The sequence below is a fragment of the Polychytrium aggregatum genome (genome assembly GCF_025602895.1).
Source record: "Polychytrium aggregatum strain JEL109 chromosome Unknown BJ171scaffold_34, whole genome shotgun sequence".
NCBI classification, from domain to species: Eukaryota; Fungi; Chytridiomycota; class Chytridiomycetes; order Polychytriales; genus Polychytrium; species Polychytrium aggregatum.
In genome coordinates, this window is record NW_026516236.1 from 220,502 (window position 1) to 244,058 (window position 23,557).

General features: G+C 58.4%; 8 protein-coding genes across 8 annotated transcripts; 4 read left to right on the plus strand and 4 right to left on the minus strand.

Moving 5' to 3' along the window:
• Positions 1–168: 168 nt before the first annotated feature.
• Positions 169–1,324, minus strand: BJ171DRAFT_628961 (uncharacterized protein). Its single transcript, XM_053115582.1, has 2 exons — positions 995–1,324; positions 169–723 (listed from the first exon to the last, which is right to left on the minus strand). Exons 1-2 carry the CDS (start codon positions 1,038–1,040, stop codon positions 383–385), a joined length of 387 nt encoding a protein of 128 aa, XP_052964154.1. The 5' UTR covers positions 1,041–1,324; the 3' UTR covers positions 169–382.
• A 1,089-nt stretch (positions 1,325–2,413) lies between these two features.
• On the minus strand, positions 2,414–7,259 carry BJ171DRAFT_601221 (Triosephosphate isomerase-domain-containing protein; the record flags this gene model as incomplete). Its single annotated transcript, XM_053115074.1, has 9 exons — positions 2,414–3,108; positions 3,341–4,323; positions 4,540–4,907; positions 5,684–5,901; positions 6,078–6,305; positions 6,507–6,591; positions 6,750–6,873; positions 6,963–7,056; positions 7,242–7,259. The coding sequence occupies 9 exons, from the start codon at positions 7,257–7,259 to the stop codon at positions 2,869–2,871; spliced, it is 2,358 nt and encodes a 785-aa protein (XP_052964155.1). The 3' UTR covers positions 2,414–2,868.
• A 75-nt stretch (positions 7,260–7,334) lies between these two features.
• Positions 7,335–8,645, minus strand: BJ171DRAFT_515625 (uncharacterized protein). Its single transcript, XM_053111959.1, has 3 exons — positions 8,369–8,645; positions 8,011–8,196; positions 7,335–7,725 (listed from the first exon to the last, which is right to left on the minus strand). Exons 1-3 carry the CDS (start codon positions 8,515–8,517, stop codon positions 7,608–7,610), a joined length of 453 nt encoding a protein of 150 aa, XP_052964156.1. The 5' UTR covers positions 8,518–8,645; the 3' UTR covers positions 7,335–7,607.
• A 1,243-nt stretch (positions 8,646–9,888) lies between these two features.
• BJ171DRAFT_190785 (methyltransferase domain-containing protein) lies at positions 9,889–13,070 on the plus strand. The gene is made up of 7 exons (XM_053106167.1): positions 9,889–10,250; positions 10,480–10,543; positions 10,759–10,975; positions 11,070–11,520; positions 11,728–11,766; positions 11,933–12,011; positions 12,243–13,070. The coding sequence occupies exons 1-7, from the start codon at positions 10,139–10,141 to the stop codon at positions 12,700–12,702; spliced, it is 1,422 nt and encodes a 473-aa protein (XP_052964157.1). The 5' UTR covers positions 9,889–10,138; the 3' UTR covers positions 12,703–13,070.
• A 1,003-nt stretch (positions 13,071–14,073) lies between these two features.
• On the plus strand, positions 14,074–16,775 carry BJ171DRAFT_628972 (uncharacterized protein; the record flags this gene model as incomplete). Its single annotated transcript, XM_053115583.1, has 2 exons — positions 14,074–14,613; positions 15,027–16,775. Coding segments are annotated over 2 exons (1,845 nt in total), but the record flags the coding sequence as incomplete, so codon positions are not given.
• On the minus strand, positions 16,574–19,940 carry BJ171DRAFT_190804 (uncharacterized protein). The gene is made up of 4 exons (XM_053106168.1): positions 19,163–19,940; positions 18,582–18,978; positions 18,401–18,430; positions 16,574–18,239 (listed from the first exon to the last, which is right to left on the minus strand). The coding sequence occupies exons 1-4, from the start codon at positions 19,790–19,792 to the stop codon at positions 16,816–16,818; spliced, it is 2,481 nt and encodes an 826-aa protein (XP_052964159.1). The 5' UTR covers positions 19,793–19,940; the 3' UTR covers positions 16,574–16,815.
• A 485-nt stretch (positions 19,941–20,425) lies between these two features.
• BJ171DRAFT_515632 (ribosomal protein L4 domain-containing protein) lies at positions 20,426–22,378 on the plus strand. The gene is made up of 4 exons (XM_053111960.1): positions 20,426–20,566; positions 20,836–21,028; positions 21,328–21,606; positions 21,830–22,378. Exons 1-4 carry the CDS (start codon positions 20,510–20,512, stop codon positions 22,255–22,257), a joined length of 957 nt encoding a protein of 318 aa, XP_052964160.1. The 5' UTR covers positions 20,426–20,509; the 3' UTR covers positions 22,258–22,378.
• On the plus strand, positions 22,370–23,449 carry BJ171DRAFT_515633 (acyl-CoA N-acyltransferase). Its single transcript, XM_053111961.1, has 2 exons — positions 22,370–22,815; positions 22,950–23,449. The coding sequence occupies exons 1-2, from the start codon at positions 22,485–22,487 to the stop codon at positions 23,393–23,395; spliced, it is 777 nt and encodes a 258-aa protein (XP_052964161.1). The 5' UTR covers positions 22,370–22,484; the 3' UTR covers positions 23,396–23,449.
• Positions 23,450–23,557: the final 108 nt, after the last annotated feature.

The following is a 23,557-nucleotide window of genomic DNA, read 5'->3' on the forward strand; positions in this document are numbered from 1 at the left end:
AAATTGTGTGTATTTGTCGTTGAGCGGAGGTACACCGTGACGGATGAGAGAGGATGCAGATGTGTCGTTCTTATCCTGCGTCCAGTCGCACCCGTGCTGCCCAACCACAATAACACCAACAACAGCTTGTGGCAGAATGAACGTTGAAACAAAGGTCAAAGAAAGACAAGCAGGATGGGAGGAGAGAGCAGGCGAAAGGAAGAAGTAATCACAGATAAAGTGAGTAATCGCGAGGGACGAGTTAGGCCAGCAAAAAAGTGAGAGGAGAGGATCTATTTCGCTGAGAACATCGCAACGATTGCTTCCATGCCAGAGGCCCCCAGACAAAGCAAGGTCGCTCGGCACGCTCGACCGGCGGCTTCATGCGCGACGAGGGAGGAGTCTAAGACTTGACCGTCATGGGCTCCCGACCCTTGGGCTGGCCGCCTAGTGACAGTTCGCCGCGCTTTGACAACTCCGAGACATCCTGGCAGACGGCGCAGGAGCCGCAGCAGCCGATGGCGATCATGGAGGCGTCTTCCGACTCTTGGATGCCAAACTTGTTCTGGACATAGCGACGCAGACGGTAGGCAGCAATGCCTCCACAGCAGCAACTCAGAAAGTCAAAGCCGTTGCCCTTGATGGCGCCCTGGGTCAGACCGATCACAAGGCTGGGGCTCAAGCAGCAGACGCAGAGGCAAGTGGGGATATCCTTGAAGCACTCAAAGATCCCAGCCGAATAGCCTGGCAGCCATGAGCAAGCATGGAAGCGAGCCAATGAGCAAACGAGCGCGCGAGCGAGCGAAAGGATCAGTAAGGAACAGAGATCAATCGATGACCCGTCGCGAATGCAAGGCCGTCAGCGCGAACGATTCCACAGCGCCCATCGGAGGCAGATGAAGCGCTGGGACTGTCCGCATGCCCATCCGGAACCGAGCCAGCGCCATCTCAGCGTGGGAAACGCGTCTCCAACGATCACCACGGCGAACAACGAGACAGAAGCAGAGGCACGTACCTTGGGTCTCCATGGGGTTGATGGATCCTTCCGGAACGACGCTCATTTCGGCGGTGGTTGTTGTCGGTGGTGGTGGTGGATGTGAATGGAGTTTGTGAAAGTCGCGAGAAGCAGAACGGACGGCGCGCTTGACAGACGGGAGCGGGAAAGTGGATGCGAGTTGCGATGGAGACGAGAGAAATGTCGCCGCGCTGAGGGGCGGCCTGGGGGCGGATCATATAGTGGCAGGTGCTCGGGGAATCCAGTGTTGTAATGGGCTGTGGATGGCGGCGGGCCTGGCATGTCGGTTGCGGACAGCGGGGCCGATCCCAGGCCGGGCACAAAGTCGAGTGTATCAGCCAAACATGTTGGTGTTGACCGAGCGGACACTTTCCAGCTGGCCCACACCGAGCCAGCCGGCTGAGGGAGGGGAAGGCGCTGCATATGCCGCAATTTGATTCAGTCGGTAGATTGGCGGGAGGCAGAGCACTCTCATGCTTTTGACCTCCCGCCTTTGGCTGCCGCCTCCCGCACGGCAGGGAGACGCTGAGGGGCGAACCAGCAGGCGAGGCGGGCGCTGCTGATAACGGCAGCGAGGGGATGTGAGTGAAGGGTGTGAGACCTGAGTAAGGGAATCTGAGTGCCAGACAAACAGCGACAACTTCGAGTCGGCCTGGCAGGAGCTGTACGATCGGCGCGGCCAAGAATGCAGCCAGAGAGACTCTGGGAAATGGGGGGGGGCAGTCCGCAGCTTCACCGATCCATTCCGCAGATGCAGCGGATTGGACCTTGGTCTACTGGCATGACTCCCCCCCCCCGATCATGACCACCCACATGCTCGAACAAAAATGGCTTCGCCTTGTCTGAATGGGCTATTTCTTTTGGGGGGAGGGTGTGGAATACCCACCCTCAATCAAAGACAGTCATCAGCAACTGGTTGTCTCAAGACAATTCACAGGCGCCAAATCTGTCCCCGTCGACGTTTCAGCGAAGACGCCGCCCAGACTTGCAATTGAGGAGGGAGGGCTTCTCGGAGGTTGGTGTCTCGAGGTGCAGCAAACGGATCGACGGCTCCTCTGGGATGGCAGGCCGTGGGAGTGGCGGACGGTCCATGATATGCGGCTGTTCCTGGCTTGAGGAGCTTGCGTTCTCTGGCTCACGCAAACTTTCAGCAATCAGGCTCAGAAAGGTCGAGTCGCTCAAGGAGAGCAGGTCTGGAACGGCCCGACGTCCGCCTTCTCCTTCACTCCCAGCGGCCGAGTGGACGGTGGGAGCCAACTATCCTTTCACCAACTTTGGAGCGGGCGGTTATGAGGAGTTGATTGGACGGTTAGGGAGATACGGGCAAGGAAAGTCCATACGACAGTCCACGGCCTCCCCTCCTCCTTCGTGCAGCTACCGGGGACGATGCAATGGAGCGCAAGGGGAGAGCCGGTGTGAGTGGGGCGGTGTGGGATGGGTCTGTTGAATGCATATGGGTCCAGCAACGAGATTCCACATTGGAGACTGAGGTCGGCATCGGGGCGCAGACGAGATAATACAAGGTCCGTACACACATGAGGCCGACGCCGAACAGCCATAATAACGACAGCAACAACAACAGCTGCGATTGCAACGACAGCCGCGACGGCAGCGATGGCAATGGCGGCGATAGGAATAATAACGATACGACACCGACGACCGTTTACGAGCAGACACCAAGGCGGAAAGGACATCAGAAAGGAGGGTGGTGAACAAGAAGCGAAATGGGAGGGGGAAGGGGAATGGACAGCCAGAAGTGGGAAGGCTGGCAGACCAGGAATCACGGAGCCGGCACCGCAAGTGCCGACCAGACACCACGGAGAGAGGTGGGGAGACAGACGCGCTTGGAGACTCGGGGATGGGCATCTTTGGGCTTATCGGGGAGTGAGTTTTGTGGGGCTGCCGCTCCACAAGGGCGAGTATGAGGGCATCAGTCCGGGAGAAGGAAGAGCCAATCCCGAGTTTTCGCCGGCAACGCCACTCACCCCCAATACCGTCTTTGTCAGGGCCTGCACGGGAGCGGGGAGCTGTGCTGCCACGGTGACGACAAGGTTCTCGACCTGCTGGCGCAACCGGAGCACGGCATGCTGGCGGTTCTCGCGCAGATTGTCGATCTGTTCGGGGGTGGAGGGAGGTGGATGGGTGAGTACAGATGGATGTGAGTATAGATGGATGTGAGTACAGATGGTGCTGCGGCAACAGCAAGTCCCACACGACACATACTCGTGCCGGACGATATGCGGCACAGGCTTATGGGTGACATGCGCCATCCGCACGTATCGGCAGGAGAGTGTGTGCCTATTCGCGGCACTCGACCGCTCGGCAAGCCAAGTCACCTGCACTCACCTCTTCTCTCAGTCCACGAATGTCACGCTCCCAGGCCTTGACTCGGGTTCGCTCGATCCACTTGACCCACTGCCAGTCGCCGTTAAAGTCGTCGGTGAGAACGAGGGCGTTGTGGTCGATGCCGCCGCGGAGGGCGATCGCGCTGTTGGGGAGCTGGCCGACAAGGGCCAGGTCGTCGATCATGCCCTGGTAAGACTGCCGCTGCTCCTCGACGCTGGCCTTGAGCTCCTCGATGAGGACCTTTTGCTGATCGTATTCGTCCTTCAGGTACTTGTACTGCGAGACAATCTCCTCGGCCTCGTCGTACTTGACCTGCACGCTGTTCAGCTCCTCCCTGAGGACATTGAGTTTGTTGGTGGCGTCGGCCTTGGTGCGGGTCAGCTGGGCATTCTCGCTCTCGAGGTTGACAATGACGCTGGAAAGCTGCTTGATCTGCTCGGCATCGGACTTGTCCGAGTTGCTCTTTTCCTTTATGGAGCTGTTCATCAAATTGAGCAGACGCTTGCGCTCAGCCTCAAGCTGCTGGGCGGTTTCGGCGGTGGCATGCAGCTCGGTCCGCAGCTGGTCCAGATCGCGCTCCAGGCCGGCAACGGCCTTGGTGTGAGTGTGCTCGGCCTCGCGCAGGTCACGAAGGGCGCTCTTGAGCTGGTCCTGAAGCTCCGAGTTGGTCTTTTGGAGGGAGGAGATGCTTCGGTTGTGCACCTGCTCGATCTTGCGGTTGTTCTGGTAGGCAATCTCGAGCGACTGCGTGAGCGCCGTGACCTGGGCATCGAGCGCACTGAGCTTTTCCTGGGTGTCAGCGTCCTCGAGGGCCTTGAGCTCGGCGTTGGCGAACGACTTTTGGACAATCTCGGCGTCCTCCTTGGCGTTCTGGGTCTCCCGCAGCACGAACTCGTATTTTTGCAGGAGGTCCTCGTACTGGATGGCGAGGGTGTTGTTGGCTTCGACAAGCTGCTGACCCAGCTCGCCGGCGATCGAGAGATCTACCAGTCGAGGTGTGGTTGTGGACAGGGGTGGTGGGAGGGCAGAGATGGCAAGCGAGAAGGGGTCGGAATGTGGGGATTAGCGAGACGGCTGCTGCAGGAGCACCAAACACAGATTGAGATGCTGTCGGCGTTGATGTCGATGCAGCTGATGCAGCTGATGCATAAATCCGACAGCAATGGCTGGTTGGTGATTGCTGGCTCCATAGACCAGACCAAACATAGAACAAGGGGCAAAGACTGTGCGATCGCAGGAGAGAAAGGCATGAAAAGATTGGCACTTGCCTCTGTCCTTCTCGCGCTGCTCGGACAGGAGCTGCTTCATCTTGGTCCGGAGCTCGTCGATGGGCATCCGGTCGACTGCCTCAGTATCCTCGAAAAAGGTCCGCCAGGCCGTGGCCGGGGCCGAGAGCGGGGTGGCGGAAGCATCGGCGGTGTGCAGGTTCAGGGCCATGGACGAGACGCTCTTGGGAGGTTTCAGAGATGGGGTGGCGGGCGAGAGCGAGGGCGAGCTGGAGGAGCTGGGGACTTCGATCGAAAGAGGCGATGGGCGCTTCATCTGGGGAGGCATGTCGTTGAGGTGGCTGAGCAAAACCGGGAGAGACCAAAAGCCATGTACAAAGAGATTAGCGATCCTGGGTCGATGAGCCGGGTTGCTGTCTGGACCAAGGACGGCACTCTTAAAGCGAAGCGGCTGCGAGCTGGAGCCAACGGCAACAGAGCCGGGGGCTGCATGGTTCGAGACTGGGACGGATAGCCAGAGGAATTGTTGCCGACAGATGGCCAAGGGCAATACGCACAGGACAGGACTTGCCGAGACCCGGGGCGAGCAGCAGAAGCCTTGGCGATGGGCGATGGGCGATGGTGAGAGAAGAGGAAGACGATGGCGGGAGAAGAGGGCGAAGGATCAGGCAAAAGGACAGGGGCAACGGCGCCGTTGTGTCTGTGGCGCGCAGTGTGCTGCAGCGTGTGTGGCACTGTGTCTGTGCTGCGTTGTGCTGCCGGTGTTATTTGTGTTGTACCGCGCTGTGTTGTGTATCCGCCGCTCTGTGACACTCTGTGCAACTGTGTACCACCCGCTGCACTCGGTCCACCCACTGTATCCACTGTCGCGCCACTGACATGTGCGCGCTATATTTGGCATCCGGCGCGCCTCTCGCAAAAACGTGCTCTGTTCAGCCCCGTGCCGCCACCGCAAATCGACCCTGGCCTGCGCGTGGGAAAACCCCGACCTTGGTTGCTCTACCCTTTCGTCGGCGGCACCTGCACTCCAAACCTGGCCCGTGTGCATGTCCGAGTCTGTTGGTTTGGGCGCCCGGACAGCACACGCTTGCCCCGATGATGGCCCGTTGCTCGTCACTTTGCGCAGCTCGCAGACAGCGCAATGACTTTGGCAAACTCCTTCGGATCCAGTGATGCCCGGCCCAGAACAAACCCGTCAATGTCGGGCATGTCCACAAATGCCGCGCAGTTGCTGGCGTTGACCGACCCCGTGTACAGGATTCGGATGGCATCTCCAGCGGCATCCGAGACCCGCTTGCGGATCCAGTTTCGGATGTCGACGTGCGTTGCTTGTGCCTGGGTATGGGGAGAGTTGGTTGGTTGGTTGGTTAGTTCCACGACAAAGCGCAATCAGCAGCGGGAGATGTGATCGTCACTCTGATGCCAACCAGTGGGTCGAAGCCTCGTGCATTTGCGTGGTCTATAGCTCGCTCGGCCATTACTCTCGCGATGCCATCGTACCGACAGCGCACCTGCTCTGGCGTGGCAACCTTGCCGGTGCCGATTGCCCACACCGGCTCGTAGGCAATCACCAGGTTGGCCCAGTCCTTGGGATCCTCGATTTGATCTGCCACGGCCTGCAGCTGGCCAAATATGGCTTCGTTCGTGCGGTTGCTTTCGCGGTGCTCGAGTTTCTCACCGCAGCACACAATGACATTGACGCCATTGGCGAGGGCACGGGCGGTCTTTCTGCCAACAATCTGAATGCGCCATCACCATCACAATCACCATCACCATCGCCATCGCCGCAGAGGTTGATGGCATCGGCGAAATGTGGCAAACACAGCGCGAGTCAGTCGGAGCCAAAAAGCAAAGCCCCTCTCGATCTTGTCGGACGATTGCAGAACCGGCACATCGGCGATCAAAGCCAGCAGCCTTCCGATTTCCACCCGCTTGCCCACCTCGTTCGAGTCCTGGAATATCTCGCGGCGCTCCGAATGGCCTGTCATGGCCCAGGCCACCCCAAGATCCTTCAAGAATTCCGTGCTGGTAGCATTGTTGGTGAGGAGTGTGGCTCTGTGGCTTCTGAGGAACCCTGAACCTGGCAGCGCAACTATCGTCCTCTCCCATTTCCTCAATCCCTGGCCAGACACCTCGACAACACCAGACCCCTCGTGTCCGGCCGCACCATTGCTCCCCAGTACCTGACCTCGCCTGTGAAGGCTCCGGACTTTTCAAAATGTACGTTTTGGGCCATGAGGGCCGCGTCCTTCTTGAGGGCCTGTCGCATTGTGCGAAAATAGATCGAAGGCGGCGCCACCACAATCTCTGACGAAGAAGGCGTAACAGACAATCAGCGACGCTCGGGCCATGACCCAAAGGAAGCAGCTCGCAACCCACGACTCGCCGGTACTTACCTAGTCGATCTGCATTCCACTCGTTGCTGTTGAGCTCGGCGGCGAGGGCCATGCATTGCTCGACCGAGCCATTCATCTTCCAGTTGCCCCCGATCTTGAGCATGCGACGCAAGTATCTGGGCCTCAGCGACTCGGTGCCAGCAGGATCTGGAGCTCCTCCATTTCCTGTCCGAATGCTCCCTTGCGATGGCTTCGATTGTGTTTCTGGCTCCTATTCGCCTACTCACCCGCTCACTCACCCACTCACTCACTCACTCACTCACTCACTCACTCACTCACCAGAAACTTGCGTGCCATTTCGAATATCAAGATGATGAGCACAATGGTCGCTACAGCACGTCAGTGCAATCTATCGCTGGCTATTGGGCCGCCGCTCTGTTCCCGCGCTCGCCCAGCAGCGATCAGCAGCGATCAGCAGCCGGGCAGTCTGGAATGGGCGCGCAAATACTGCACAACTGCACCAGCTCATATTCTGCTTAGGCATCGCCAGCGAGCAAGGTCAAAATTCCGTGTTCATCCGCCACAATAGCAGTCGTCGGCATTCACCCTCGATAACGGCAACGAGGCAACTACGATGGACATTCATTCGGATGGTGATGAAAGACAGCGACGAATCTATTTGCTTCGGTCTCGATCACACCGATGCTAGATCTTGAACTCGCGGACGATGGGCATGGTGAGGATCAGTCGCTTGTCGACGGCATCCCACCGCGCCGTGGAGTCGGCCTCGTCGACTTTGACGGGAAGATCGGCCCGCAGTTTGCTGAAGTATAGTCCACGGCAGGGGAATGGGCAGGGATTCGGGCGAAAATGCCATGGTGGTAACGAGAGCACGGGGCGGCGTCGGTCAACATCCGGATAGACAGCCGGTCAGTGTGCGGCCAACCAGGACCAGCATACGAGTCGCAGAAGCAGCCGCCTGGAAAACGGTTGGCCATGCAAGGCACAATGACACCCTCGGGCTCATGTGCTTCCCCGACTGCCGTTCATGAAGTGGCGAATGCAAAAGGCAACAGCGGTCGACATCAAGGCAAGGCGCAGAACTTACTACTGCGGACACTGGACCCAAACGCAGTTATCTTTGATGTCGACTTGGATGTCGCTCAGCGCAACGGCCAGAGGCATCTCGACGTGCATCACCATTTCGTTGCAGTCCTCGATGGAGTTTTGCTTGCCCATCATGCCCAGGAAGATGTCCTCGCTACACACCCGCTGACGATACGTGATCGTGTATCTGGACGGGCGGCAGTGCGAGCACGGAAAGGAGAGAAGAGTGAGGCTTCAAAGGCTGGGGCTGGGGCTGTGGCGGCTTGCTATGCCGACCAGAGAGAGCGGACACCGATCGAGATCCTGACAGTGAGCCTCTGCCGGGTCGTGAGCGGCGAGGGAAGGCAGCGGCGACTTACTCGGGGCACTGCCTCGGATCAGCGGCGTCGTCGTAGCAAATATCCTCGACATCGTCGTCGGTCCAGATGTCCTTTTCGAGGACAGGCTTTCGATCAAAATCATACAGGTTGTACTTTTTCTTGGGCCTGGGGTGGGCCGCCCCGATCATGCCGGGGTTGACGGGAACGCCTCCGGCATGGGTCTGTGCCTGGGGTATATAGTGGTGACGGTGAGAATGGAGCGGCGTGGGATCAAGCCCAGCGGCAGATGGCTCAACGGCAGATGGCTCAGCGGCAGATGGATTCACACGAGCGGTCCATGCGGGTGCAGGCCCATCGCGATGAGGAGCCAGGGAGGGGTGCGAATCGCGCAAGCAGAGGATGCATGCGGCCTGCTCCGCACCCACAACAGCGATTGTGACAGCTGGGCGTGATCAACACCTTGGTGGATGGTCCAGGCTCGGGGCCGGCCGCGAGGAGATTTGCAAGGTCATCAACATCGTGTATGAGCGAGTCCATGTTGAGAAGGGAAACTGACGCTTTTGGAAGTATGTGCAGCGTACAAGCGGTTCAGACACGGGCTGAGGCGCAGGCGAGTCGGTGCTTGGGTGTGTCCGGGGTTTGGATGTGTCTGGGATTCGGGATGGAGGCGTATGTGTTTGCAGCAAAGTCACGACGGATCGGCAGTTGGACAAAGGGTGATGTTGATCGCCCAGGAGCACGAGACATAGGAGCAGATCGTCGGTCTGAGGGAGAAAGTGGATTAAGAGGGCGGGCAAGCGCGCGGATGTGTCATGGCGACGCAGCGGATATGGTCGAGGACGCAGCCAGCAGATGCTATGCTCGTCGTTCGCGGCTGTGCTGTTGGCTGTGCACTCTGTCGAGCCCTACGCTGGCGATGAAGACGGGAAGACGGGATGGATGAATGAATGAGCAAATGTGCAGATGCGATGGATGAATGAGCAGATGCGATGGATGAATGTGCAAATGCGATGGATGAATGTGCAAATGTTCAATTGCCAGTGACCAATGGCCAAATGTTCCTCCACACAGCCATCGGCGAACGCAATTCGGCCTATCCCCCGAGGGTCCCGATCGACACAACACCGCAGATCCAATGAGCATTCGCACCATAATGGTGCGGTCGGTGCAGATCCAGAGCATCACCATGTGCCCAAGTGCGGCTCAGTGCTGCATGTCACCGCGCTGCTCAGCCTGTCCTTGCTCGCCCTTGCCGGCCCTTGCTTGTCCATGTCCGTGAGGCCCCATGGCCAACACCATGACCACCCGCCCAACCATTCCACCTCTTGGCTGCGACATCTGCACAGCTGACCCTCCCGGGCAAAGGCCTGCTGTGGAGGCCGTTGGTGGCACCACGCGCACATCCACCACCCAACGACCAACAAACCCAACGACCAACAAACCCAAAGACACCAATAACGCCGACAACAAAGCCAATGCCATTAGCCAGCCGGCAATAACAATAGCCATAACAATAGCCATAACAATAGCCATAACACTGCCGCTGGAATCCGAGTTTGTGCTGCTTGCCGTTTCGGCCTCGGCAGGGGCTGAGTCCGCTGTTCCAGCCGTGGCCCGGCCGTCGCTTTGGCCATCGCCCCTTCGGCTTGCTGGTCAACCATCCAACCATCCATCCGCCCGCTTATCCATCGTCCCTCTCCGCCATCGCACCGTGCCTTGCGCCTTTCTCCTCGCCCTTTATTCATTTTCTGGTCCTTCCTCCAGCACACTCCGCCTTCTCCCAGCACCTTCCCTCGTCCATCGCCCAGGATGATCCTTAGAATTCTCTCCAGGCCAGCCCCTTTGATTATTGCGGCCGTTGTATTGCTCGTCGTTGTGTTGCTCAACTTTGAGCTGATCAGCCTCGCTTCCCGCCCACCCAGTAAGTCCTGCTTGCTCGTGCTGGGCTTTGCTGGCCAGCGCTGTGCACTTTGCCTCCGACGACACAGCCCGGTCATTGTCGATGGCATCCATCGTGCTTCCAAGGGCCTCTCCTGGCTGGTTCTTCCACGCAGATACACCTGGTCGTTGTGGCCGGATAGCCCGCCACACCGACTTGCTGCTGTCGTACTCCACTCACCCCCAAGCCGCTCACCACACCGCTCTTTCAGATGCAGGCATCTCTCATGACATCCCCCCAGTCGTCTTTTCAAGCACCGACACCGCCGCCAAGAGGTAGGTGGTGGCATCTCGCTATCGACAGCACTGATCTCTCCTGGGTTGCCGTCTCCCCCCCCATCGACCCATCGGGCTGTTGGTGGGAAGGGGGAGGACGGCTGCTTCCGCCCAGTCTAATCGCGTGCGTCGTCCTCCAATCCTCCGCCGCCCGATCCTCGCATCTCCCCCCCCATCTCCCAACCGCCACCAACATCGACGCCATCGCCGGTCAGTCTCTTGGACTACGTTCGCCAGCCCGTCCATGGGGTCTGCAACCACACCAAGACCTTTGGCGGCTCGTCCGTGGTCGGGAGCGAGGGGTCCTGGACCATTTGCATGGACCTCCTGCCGCCGACCACGTTCCCGTGCGTGGTCTACTCCTTTGGTATCAACAACGACTTTAGCTTTGACGATCAAATCCATCTCAAGGCCACCGATCATGGGTGTGAGGTAAGGGGCCCTCGCCGATGCACCCGGTATCTGCTCCCCCCCCCTTCATTTGCTTCGCCTCGCTCATTCCTCGTCTATCCATCCTCCACCCTAGGTCCATTCATTCGATCCATCGATGGGCGTTCAGTCTCATGAGCGCACGCCCGGTCACTGGTTCCACGATGCAGGCATCTCAGCCGTCGATAGCGACAACTGGGACGGCGGTCTGACCAGTGCAAACCACGACAATACCAAGGGGTGGGTTGTCAAGACCGTCCCCTCTTGGATGAACACCCTCAGCCACAACAAGATCAATCTCCTCAAGATCGACACCGAGTACGCCGAATGGGGTGCCCTCCAGAACCTCCTCGACACTGGCTACATCCGCCAGGTGGACCAGCTCGTCGTTGAGGTTCATTTCTGGACAAGCCGCAAGGACAAGCAGCGCACTGATGCTCAGGAGATGGCATGGTGGATGACCACTCTGCTGCGTCTGGAGTCGGCCGGGTTCAAGCTCTTCTACAAACATGAAAACCCGCTGAGTAGCGTAGAAGGTTCAGAAGGAGGTATGTCAGCGTCATGTCCTGTCGGCTCAGTTTGGCCCGGCAGTGGTGCAATTGGTGCCTTCGCGACTGTCGTCGCCACAGCGCCCGAGACCGGCGGCCATCGCAATTGGCCCATAGTATCAACGCCGTGCTCGACGAGCCATTCTTGCCAAGCGCATCTTTTGAGAAACCACACTAAACTCGATTGTATCCTCTCTGCACCTTTAGCAAAGTACCTGTGCTGCCACGAGCTTGGCTTTGTTCGACGTAAGTGATGAGACGCATAGGGACTCGGTTTGACCCACGAGCTCGGTTTGACCCACAAACGCCGTCGCGATCGGTCTCCACTGCTCGACAGCAACCTGTGCTTGCAGCGTGCATGTTTTGTCATCGACCCCGACGCTGATTTGTGTCATGTGTTTTTCCTTTCCAGAACTGCCGAGCTTCAAGGTTGCCAACCGCGTAGAGCATGTGGCTGCCGACCCCGAGCCTGCTGCCAAGAAGATCCAAAGGTGAGCGTGGCCCACCGCTTCTCCACATGTTGCGCCACCAATCTCGGCCGAGAACTGTGTCGTGTGGTTCAAGGCGATGGTCTTGTTGCCTGCACATCCGTCCTCGGTATTCTCGCACCGATACGCCCATGTGCAATCGATGAATATCGCGCAGGCGTCAAGTTCATGCCCGCAGCCTTTTGAACCGTGCCCGGCTAATTACTTTCTCTGTGTGCTGCCAAATATCTCCAGATTGGTCAATCTGATCGAGAAGCCTATCGCCAAAGATGCCTGTGCCTCTACCGATGTATTTGGCGGCACCCCGCGAGGCCAGGGAGACGGCGTGTGGACCATCTGCCGCGACCTGCTGCCCAAGACCAGCACCAAGTGCATCGTGTACTCCTTTGGCATCAACAACGACTTTAGCTTTGACGACCAGATCGGCGCCGGTGGAGTCGACGGTGGCTGTGAGGTGGGCTGCCCTTTGTCGTCCGCATCGCATCGCATCGCATCACATTGCTACAATTTCCATTGCCATCGCAACGGGGCTCGGTCGCTACTCACATACCCAATGCCCCCCTCGCCGCTCCACAGGTTCATTCTTTTGATCCCTCGATGGGCGTCGACTCGTATCAGCGCTCCAGCCGCCACTTGTTCCACAACGGAGGCATTGGTCCGGTCGACAGTGACGACTGGAACGGCGGCGAGCTGACTAGTGCCAATCGACAGAACACCCACGGCTGGACTGTCAAGACCGTCCCCACCTGGATGCATTTGCTCGGCCACAGCCACATCAGCGTCCTCAAGATCGACACCGAGTACGCCGAATGGGACGTGATCCAGAACCTGTTCGAGAGCGAATACATCCACAAAATCGACCAAATCGTCCTCGAGATCCACATGTGGACCCACTTCCGCTCCAACCCGTCCTTCACAACCGAGGCTGAGGTTGCCCAGTACTGGATCAACACCCTCACTCGTCTCGAAAATGCTGGATTCAAAAAGTTCTCTGTGCACAAGAATCCTCAGAGCTCACAGCATACGCTGGACGGCTGTAAGTTGTGGGTGCGGGTGTGAATGTGGGCCCGGGCTGTTGCCATCATGTTGGATCGAATTACGCGCATACCAGCATCCCACCTGTATTCGGTTTGATCAGAGATGACGTCGATTTGGATACTGACATTTCATGTTTGCGCGTCAGACACCTGGGCCTGCTGTTATGAAATCGGGTTCCAAAGGGAAGTCCCCAAACTCTCAGCCTAAACAGAGCAGTGGTCCCCCCTCCCCCTCTGTGCCCGCCACTCTTTGCATACACGCACTATGGCCAGTCATCAATGCTCTCGCCATGGATATATACAGTATATGTGCATTGTACCAAACCGAAACACGGCACTCTGTCCTGAGCTCAGATGGTCGCTTTCTCTGGCTGCGATTATGCATGCATCCATCACTGCCATGTCCAAAATAGCGCGACCGAGTGTGCAGTGTGTTGAAGGAAAAATGAGACACATCGTCTCATTCGGACAAACACGGCGCAGTCGGATCATATCACCCCAAGCCAAGTGGGTCAAGCCATTTCCCTGGGTGTCCCTGTGTGAAAGAGGAAGACGCAAGGCAAAGAGCAATATCGCTGCAGGACCTCGGCGAGCGGATTTCATGGAGTTCGGTGCCAATCAGAGTCGTCTGATTCACACAAGCTATGCAACCCACACAAGTCGTGTGTGAAGGTGTCCCGGTTCAAATCAAGTTCGCTGTGAAGTGTACGGCGGCCTCTGATTGACGCTCGCCCATTGTCATGCCGCGGTCTGGCCTGGCTGGACCACTCTGGAGAGCTGTCGCTGGGGGCCGATCGGGCCAAGCGAGCATGTCATGCACGGCCCGGATCGCAGCAGCAGTAGCAGCAGCAGCAAGACTGAAGTGTATCGAGAGCCGCCTCAAGCCCAAGCCCACCATTCTGAGCGCAACCGACGAGGAAGAAGGGGAGGGGGAGGAGCCATCCATTCGATTTCTAACGATCGAGCAGCACGATCGACTTGACTGCACGTCCCGCCACGATACCAAGCGAGTCATTCGTCCGGCAAGCACCGACAAGTACCAGCAAGTGATCTCTTGCTCGCACCCGTTCTCCCAGAAACGCCTCTACGAGGAGTCCAAGCAACAAAGCAGCCATTTTTCGGCCATCTGCCGATTGCCGATTGCCGATTGCCGATTGCCGATTGCCGATTGCCGATTGCCATCATTCAACTTCCGTCCACCTCCATCCGCACACACGCCCTCACCCATGTCAGTGAGCGTCGCTCAGCAGCAGCAGCAGCAATTTCCACCCCCGGAGGCCGTCCAGAAGGCGTCAAAGGCATGTCGACACATTCTTCTCACGCTCTCGGCCTTTGCCGCTCAAGACGACGCCTCGCGTCTCGCTCTGGAGACGAAGGTCCTGGTCCAGACCCTTGGGCCCTATCTGAATGCCGCACTCCTCGTTGAGCTCCAAGCCGTGTTGGGCCGGCTCGCCGGTCCAGGAGACGACGGCCACGAAGCCGAGCCGCATCACTGTCGCGAAGCCCTCGAGCTGGTCGAGAGCCTCCTCGATGAGATGGTGGCCAGCACCGGCGCTCTACCGGAAGCAGTACCAACAGCAACGCCAGTAGCAACATGGCCTGCGGCTCGCAGTTCCAAACAAGCCATTGAACCAACCCACGTTCTGACAGCAGGATGCCAGGACGAACACGCAGACAGACCCATGTCCATCGAGATCCATCGCCCAGAGGAGCACCCTCACTTCTCTCGCTGTTCGGGGCAAAGTAGCTGTTTTAGGTGCACCTCGGCACGAAATGACGACGACACGACGCGCAGCGAGGCAGGTGAGCTCCAAAAACCGATGCAATCTGAGGGCTTTGCTTCGGGAGCAATAGCCTGGACAGGATACTGTCCGTTGCTGCTTTCGTTGCAGCGCGACACATCGAGCCATCTTCCGTGCTTGACGGCGTGTTGCAGTCCGTCGCGCTAACTACTCTTGTATCAGTCCCACCTGCGATGCAGCAGGTCAATGCTGGAGTGACCGTCTTTCTTTCACATCTCGGGCTCACCTACAGACTCGTGAATGTCGATCTACCTGGCACTGAGGAGGCGATCAAGTCGGAGCTTTGGCGGCTGTTCCGACAGAGGTTTGCCCATGCCCCGCACTTTGACCCATGCGCATGCATCCTCCAAGTCTTTGATCCGCAGCATGCCGAGTTTTACATCCCGGACGACTGGACCAGAGCACTCGAGTATCCAGCGACTCTCAAGTTCCAGGTTCTAGCACCTCCACACGATAGAGGCCCGAATGGAGCAATCAGCAGCGATTCATTGGATTGCAAGAACTCGCCCTCGACCCTTCACCAACGCATCCCACGGCACATCGCAAATGCGTCTTCGCATGAGCCTGGTTCCTCAGAGACCGAGGCACTAATTGCAAAACTCGCTGATCTAGTCCGCATCGAGCTTGCCAAGCGATCGCCAGAAGGACCTGCCGCCAGCCAAACAGCCGACGGAGCGATTGCGCCAGCAGCACCAGCATCAGCACCAGCACCAGCACCAGCAGCAACATCAGTAACAGCGGCGACCGAGTTGTCTCAGAGCAATCCACATCCCAACAGGATCCGTGTCGAACGCAGCCAGACCGAGCTCAAAGCCCTCCAGAGTGAAATTGCCGATCGGCTCGGAATGCTGAAGCAGCAGATTCTGCGACTCACAGCGGGCGGTGCGATCGATTTCGGCCCCATCCGAGATCTCCAGCAAATCCTCGAAGATCTCGGAAGCGATACGAGCGAGTACCGCCAGCTGCTGGATCGCTGCCGCAGCGAATGGAAGCGCATCTGGGAGTATGAGCTGAGCGAGATTGTGCGCGAGCAGAACCTGATCAAGTCTCAAGATCAGATGCTCCAGCAGTGGATCGGCGAGCAAGTAACCCTCGAAGGAGAGATCCACAGTGCCGTCTCGAGGATGCGGGCCGATCCACCAAAGTGCGCAACGTCAGTGGCCCTGCCCATTGTCACCTGCGATCAGGTCAAGAGCGCACAGGCCGAGATGCTACAGGAGCTATCGCTGCGGGTCAGTCCCATGGACTCGGCCCGCAGAGTCGAGGCAGCTCAAAGATTCAGCGACCACCGAAGCATCCAGAGACTGTGCCGCATCGAGTACGAGAACGAGTTCAAGATGGAACTACGATCGGTGGTTCGGGAAAAGTGTACAAGATGGATGCGGGGTCTTCAGAGTGTGGATGAAGACCGGCAGCGCAAAGACCTGAGCTTGCTCAAGGAAACGCAGCTATCCGTCACCGGATCCGACGCATCGAGATGCTGAAGGCAAAGTCGGCGGCATCTTGTCTGCGCATGATGTCTCGTATTTTGAGGCTGCCTTCAACCAATGAAAAGAAGCGTCGCTAAGCATCCTGCTCCCCCAATGATGATACCGACTGTGCACTCCACTGTCATTCCGCCACTCTACTGCACTGCGGCTACAGTGTTTCTAAGCAGAGTAACGAGATGTCCTGCCTGAGGGCTGTCATTACTGAGTCGTATTCATCAATCGGGGTCTCACTGAGATGTAATCTCGCCGAGCCATCACATCACCGCTGTTGTCACGGTCGTTGTTGCCACGGTCGCCGGGGAACAGGACTGCTCGGGGCGCTCGAGGGACCCCATATGGCAGGGCTGGCGAGGTACTCCCCGCTCCTGCTCCTTCGGTTGGACGGCCAAGGTGGATGATACGTATGTGGTGTGCATTCCATTCAAAATGAGACCAGGGCGCACCGTTTCGCTTTATGAGCGCTGCGTAATCATCCAAATCATCCAAACATGTACACGTCCAGCAGCCCTTGCTCGACTCGAGGAAGCTCTTCCATCATCTGAATCGCGTGCTCGCTGATGCTGTTGTTGGACAGGTCCAGCAGCCGCAGCGTCTCGTTGTGCACGAGGCCGTCGATCAGACGCTGCAGGCCGCGCTCGCCCAGATGGTTGTCCACCAGATTCAGGTCCAGCAGCGATCGGTTGGTCTTCAGGCAGCTGGATAGCGCATCTGCGCCAGAGAGGCCGACGCCGTTCGACTCGAGATTGAGCTCCTGCAGCGACGGATTCTGGCGCAGGCCATCGCTCAGGGCATCGATGGTGAATCCGTTGAGCTGGTTGTGGCTCAGGTCGAGCTTGAGCAGTCTTTGGTTCTTGCTCAGCATCTCGCCCAGCGACGGACCGTTGCAGATCCTGTTGTTGCCCAGCAGCAGCGTTTGGAGTCCACTGTTTACGCTCAAGGATGTGGCCAAGGCATTCAATCCCTCGTCCGATACGCTACACATGGCCAGATCCAGATGGGCCAGGGCGGCGTTGACTCGGAACATCTTGGCCAAGTGCTTGACGCCTTCGTTGCCGATCTCGTTGCCCGTGAGGACCAGGGATTGGACGGAGCGGTTGAGAAGCAGGCCGTCAGCCAGGTGCCCGGCACCGACCATGGTGATCAGGTTGTCTCCGATGGTAACCTGGCGCAGCACTTGGTTGACCTTGAAGACTTCGCCAAGACTGAGAGCACCTTCGTCTCCGATGGTGTTGTTGCCAAGGTGCAGCACCTCCAGGCTCGTGTTGAACTTGAGGGCTTGCAGGCTGCGGCCACCCTCTTCTCCGGCACGAACGTTCTGGAGATGCAGCTCCTTCAGTACTGCATTATGCTTGAGCATGTTCAGCAGGGGCCGGAGCCCCTCGTCGCCGATCTGCGATCCACTAAGCTTGAGCACCTGGAGGCTTCCGTTGATCTTGAGCATCTCGCCGATGGCTCGAGCGCTGTCGATGTCGATCATGTTGCTCTCGAGACCCAAGTGAGCCACATCGTTGTGGGTGCTGATGGCCTCGCACAGCGCTTGTATGCCTTCGTTGGTGAGTGAGCCGCCGTAGATGTTGAGCTTTTGCAGTCGGCAGCCGTTAACGAGGGCTTTGGCCAACGCAACTGCACCTCTGTCGCCGATAGGGCTGGACCAAAAGTCGAGCTCCCGCAGCGAATGATTCTTGAGGAGTGCGTCGCCAAGACGCACAGAATCGGCTCCGAGGGCCAAGCCGTGGATCCGGAGCTCGCGCAGGGTGGTGTTGATCTTCAGAGCCTCGAACACGAGCTCAGAATCCTTGGCCCCCAGGCTGAAGAACGTGCACGAGGTCGAGTTCCATTCACGCAGCTTGCTTTTGAAGTTGGACTGGAACTGGAGGATCTTGGGCTTGTCGACAGAGGAGTCTGAGCGGCAGAAGCAAAGCGGGTGGTTCAAAGTCAGTCCGGCCCAAAGTGGAGGCCATTTGGCATTATCGAGTTGCTTGCCCGTACAAATCGGTGTTTGCCGAGCAATAGCGCAGTTTGGCAAACAGGAAGAGCATTTTGGACAATGCCTGCACACATACCTCTGATATGGAGCGAGGCAGCGCTTTTGACTGGGTCGCCAAAGCCGCGATCGAAAAGAAGTATGTTGAACGCATTTGTGAGCAACTACGACGAACGCAGTCACATTCTCGACTGATAAGCAGCACCGTTCCGTGACTCATTCAGTGCGGCATGTCCATCGGAGCACTGATGTAAGCATACCATTCCGGAGTGATCTGAACTCTGCCACATCAACCTTTTCGACCTTGCTCTGGAGCTCCTCGAGCATCTCGCGCTCGAAATCCCGTTGTAGCTGGGCTTCGGTCGAGGCTATAATCTGCAGCAGCTGGTCGTATACTTGGCCCATATCCGGGCGGCTCTCGGGTCGGGTCGAGAGACACTTCTTGATCAGGGCGACAAATGACTTGGGGGTGCCGACATCCTGCAAGATGCCCTCGTTCAGGTCGGTCCATATCTGGGGCTCAAGGCCAGTAAACGCCTGCAGATCGATGGCCAGGGGATCATCGAGCACCGTCCGGCTCTGGCCAAATGGCCCCTTGAGTAGCGCGAGCTCGGTCATGATGACACCGACGGCAAATACATCGGACAGGAATGTGACCTAACACAGGGCAGGTTGCCGCCGCGGACAGAGAGGTTGGTTGACATGGCATAGCAGGGCACAGCGTCGCAAGACCGGCATATCGTATCGGTGCTGCACAGAAAAAGAAGTGGGCCGTTGCAGTGGTGCCCCCCAAAGCTTCGCTGGCAGGGCTAGTTCTGCTCGTCTCGTCCACACGCCTTACCGGTGCATCGGGATCGGCACTCAGCTCAGGGGCTTCGTAAATCTTGGCCAGGTTATCGATCCCAGGCTGCCGTGAGGTAAGCAGGAACCCCGCACGGCCAAAACGGAAGCCAAACCCAGCGACCTTGGCCCTGAGGTCATCGTCGAGCAGAACCCAATCGGAGGTGAGGCTGCCGTGCGGGCCATAGGTCTCCTGCAGTTCCAGCAGGCCCTCGACGACATCGGCGGCGATCTGGATGCGGTCCTTCCAGGCGACGTTCAGGGGGGCCTTGTTGTGGTTGCGGCGCAGGAGCGATGCCAATGTGCCCATAACGGTGGTCTCCGAGACAATCGCATAGTCGCCAAGAGGGGCTTGCTGGGCGATTCCAAAGATGCGGGCGAGGCGAGGATGGCGGATCTTTGTCAGAGTCGTGATGTCATACTGCATCTCATGGAGGGCTTCGTCCGTTGGACAGGAAATGGGTGTAATGGCAACCGACTGCGAGCCCAGCGGACTGGGGTCGTCGAGCGACGGCTGCGGCCGATACTTGGCCACGATGACCTCGCCAAAGAACGAGCTGAGTCGAAGGACCGGAGCCTCGCTGGGGGTGCCTGGCGGGACCTCGGTGTCGGGCAGGTTTCCGGCGAGCATGGCGAGGAGGGCTGGAGCTTGATGAACGGGGGCAGCTGCGTTGGCCGGGAAGGAGAGCCGATGGCCAGGATGGCGACGTTGGCGACGTTGGCGATGTGCAGCTGCGGCGATGAGAACGAACCCCCGTCCGAAGGCAAGACTGGAGAGATTTTGCTCGTGGCGACAACCGCATGCCCCTTCGTCTGCCAAGGTCGCTCATGCCCAACGCACTCGCGCACAATCAGCAAGCCGGCCTTGTCCACCAACGCAGTCGGCAGCGCCGCATCCGCTGACTGAAACGAGGCAAGCAGATGTGTTCATGGTGCCCGACGCTGGCCTGACGGGAGGATACCGGTGCATCCAGCATCGTCGTCGCCGTCGCTGCAGTCGCCATCTGCAGTCGCCATCTGCAGCATCGGCCAGAGCACAATCAGAGCACAATCAGACCACAATCAGAGCACAATCAGAGCGCCGCTCACGTGTCTCGAGTCGTTCGCGACATGGCACACACACACGCCGACGCCACGTGATCCACCGCATTCCAGCCAACCAATCGCAGGCGCCGCCATGAGTCGGCCGGGTCCCGTGGGCGCATGTGACTGTGTGAGACGCATTTTTTTCGGCCCTCAGTGTTGGCGATCGGCAAAAGCGCAAAACGATTCCCAGCCCCGAGCGCGAAGAGCCTGCGAGCGATCCCCGTCGTCTGGCCACGAGCTGACTCTGCACTTCCACAGCACCATGTCTCTCCTGGCGTCTGTCCGAGCCATTGCATCGAACCTGGGAAGCTTCAAAACGGTATGCGGAGTGCCTCCCCGAGACCCCCTGTGGCCCAGAGTGCGAGCCGTCAACCGACGAGAAACGTGGCATATATGAGCGCATGGGACGGTGCGGCATAATCGGGCAGGCCTCATTGGACAAGATCGTGGATGAGAGTGTCGCCGGCGGATCAGCAGTGGCGAAGCGATTGACGGCTGGGCGACGCTAACCGGCTATCCATCATGGGCGTGTCTCACCGCCGACGACTGGCCACTTGATTCCTCGATCAATCAACAACCGAACATCAGGCTTTCCAGTCACGGATCTACTCGTCTGTCTCGGCTGCCGGACACAGCACCCTCTATGCTGGCGAATATGAGTTCAAGTCGGCCTCGGGATCGGATGTGCCGATTCATCTGTATCCGCTGACACCTGTTGTGAAGCTGCAAGACGACTCCAAGATTCCCTTTGATCAAGTGCCGCAGTTCACCGATCGTGAAAGTAATTACATCCCCGCACCACTCGTGGCAGCATCTCGTGTGTTGGAGTGTCCGCATCCAATGGCTTCACGAAACATCGAATATGCCGGGTGGCGACAGAGGCGCCTGTACCGACGAGAAATGTGCTCGTCGAAGGAGATACTGACGACTCGACCCTCACCCTGCATCCTCGATCGGTGACCGTTCTCGTGGTGTGCCCAACTTGATCGCCCCGGAACCCATGCGTCCTCGGCGTCAACTCAACGGGACCACCCGGTCATATCAACGCGGCGACAAACCACCCGGCAACAACCTGTCTAGACGAGTGGTGGAAAGCGAAATATGTGCACGCCTGGCTGCGATCGTTCTCGACAGGCGAGTACGCGGGATTGGTGGAGCTCGACCGATCCGTCTTTGGCTCCACTGTCCGTCAGGACCTGCTTCGTCGGGGACTTCGATACGAAGAGGCATGGATGAAGCAGGGAACGGAGAGCACCAAGGCCCTCGGCCAGGTCCGTGGCACAACGAAGAAGGCATATGCACAAAAGGGCCGCGGCAAGGCGAGAGTTGGCACTCTGCGAGCCCCGCAGTTCCGAGGAGGTGAGTGTGGACACGTCTGCAGGATTGACCGGCTGCCCCGAGGAGCGTGGCTCTGCAAGAGACTCAGATCGAAGGGCCGATGTAGCCAGTTGGCAGAGCGGCCCGGCTGAACGGCTTGGCAGAGCGGCCTGCCGAATGGCTTGGCAGGTCGAGCATCGATTGCCGCTCGCATGGGGCTGTCTTCTGACCCTATCCTGGCAACTTTGCACACAATCGCCATAAGGCTACAATGTCCACGGTCCCCGCCCGCACCTGAAAACTCACGACATCAACCGCAAGGTTTACGATGCATGCATCCGAACGGGCCTGTCCACCAAGTTTGCACAGGACCAGATCACCATCGTCGACAGCCTGGCGCTTGCCGAGGAGGGCAAGGAGGAGCTGCGACAGCGCCTGGAGAACCTGAATATGATGGGCAAGCGCTGCTACGTTCTGTACGGCAGCGAAGATCCCACCGAGATCCAGAACTTGATCTCGGTCGCAGACTCGTTCGAGCGGCTGCGTCGAAGCGAAGAGCTGCCCCATGGCGAGCGGCCCGTCGTCGTGGCATGGGCCCGCAATGTCAGTCTGACCCCCATGATGGACTTTGAGCATCTGATAATCGACAAGGCTGCCGTCGAAGTTCTCGAGGAAATGTACCGAGTCGACTAGGTTGTCGAGCCGGCTGAGGGATCCTGGAAACAACGGCCGAGTCTCGCAGCGATGAGCGACGCATGTAAAACAGGAGCCGCCCTGGTGGTGCGGTGCAAATACATTCACATCAAACACCGAATCGCTCGATGTGAGACGTCCATGACTGCGTCCCTCTGCCAAGGGATTGACACGGCACGGATTCGTGGGTGCTTGCCAGAGAGCAGCGATATCCACGATCAACTGGGATGGGGCAGCCGGGCCGCTGGCAAACAAACGCTTCTTTTCTCGATCGGACGAAAGGGTGCAATCCGCTCGGGCTCTCGCTGACATCGCCCAGGGCCAATAACGCACCGTTCAAAATACCGAGCTCCGATGCCATGGCTTGCAAGTTGCAAGGACCAAGACTCACTTGCCAGACGCCGCCGTCGTCGTCGACAGCGACCATCGCCGATATCCAAAAGCGAGACGATGCGATGATTCAGATCATGAGCGATCCGCTCACAATGCAGCATCTGCCGTTCCTGAGCAAGTGGACCCAGGAAACGATGGCGGCACGACGAGAGGGACAGCTGGAAGGTAAGGACGTTGATTTGAGGAGTTCAGCGCGAGTGTCGTCGATCAGGGAGCAGCAGATCGAGGATGCTGTGGATACGGCCCGTTACGATATTGTCATGCAATGCTGACGACACTTGGCGGATACGCATGCCCAGGGAGTCTCCGCGGTGAGCAGCTGCCATTCGACGTCTACGAGGGCACCCGGCTGATCGGAACGGCTGGATTCAGGTCGCTGGAGAATGTCGAGCAAGACGATCCCAACACCAAGCTGCTGGTTGGCGAGTTTGGCATGATCCTGAACCACTCGCATTGGGGACAGGGATACGGCACCGAGGCCCACTTCCTGGTGCTGGAGTATGGCTTTGCAGAGCTCAAGGTCGACTCTGTGTTTTTCCAAACGGCCGATGCCAATTCGGCGATGAAGGGGTTCTTTGAGAAAGTCTTTGGAACCAACAAGACAGAGACCCATCGCGAATGGGCTGCGTTCTACGACGGAGATGTTTGTCGGTACGATCTGACCCGGGAGCAATGGTATGGGTCCGTTCGGGAGAGGACACTGCGTCGCCTCGAGCAGGCAGCTGCAGCCAATATGCAGCAATAGTCAGCAATAGCCAGCAATAGCCAGCAATAGCCAGCAATAGCCAGCAATGGTCAGCAACGAAGCAGAATACAGTTGCAGATGCATCCAAGCCAAACAGCAGCGACGGACGATGGGCGATGGACGATCCAGGACGGAGCGGGCACAGCGAGCGATCATCGGGCT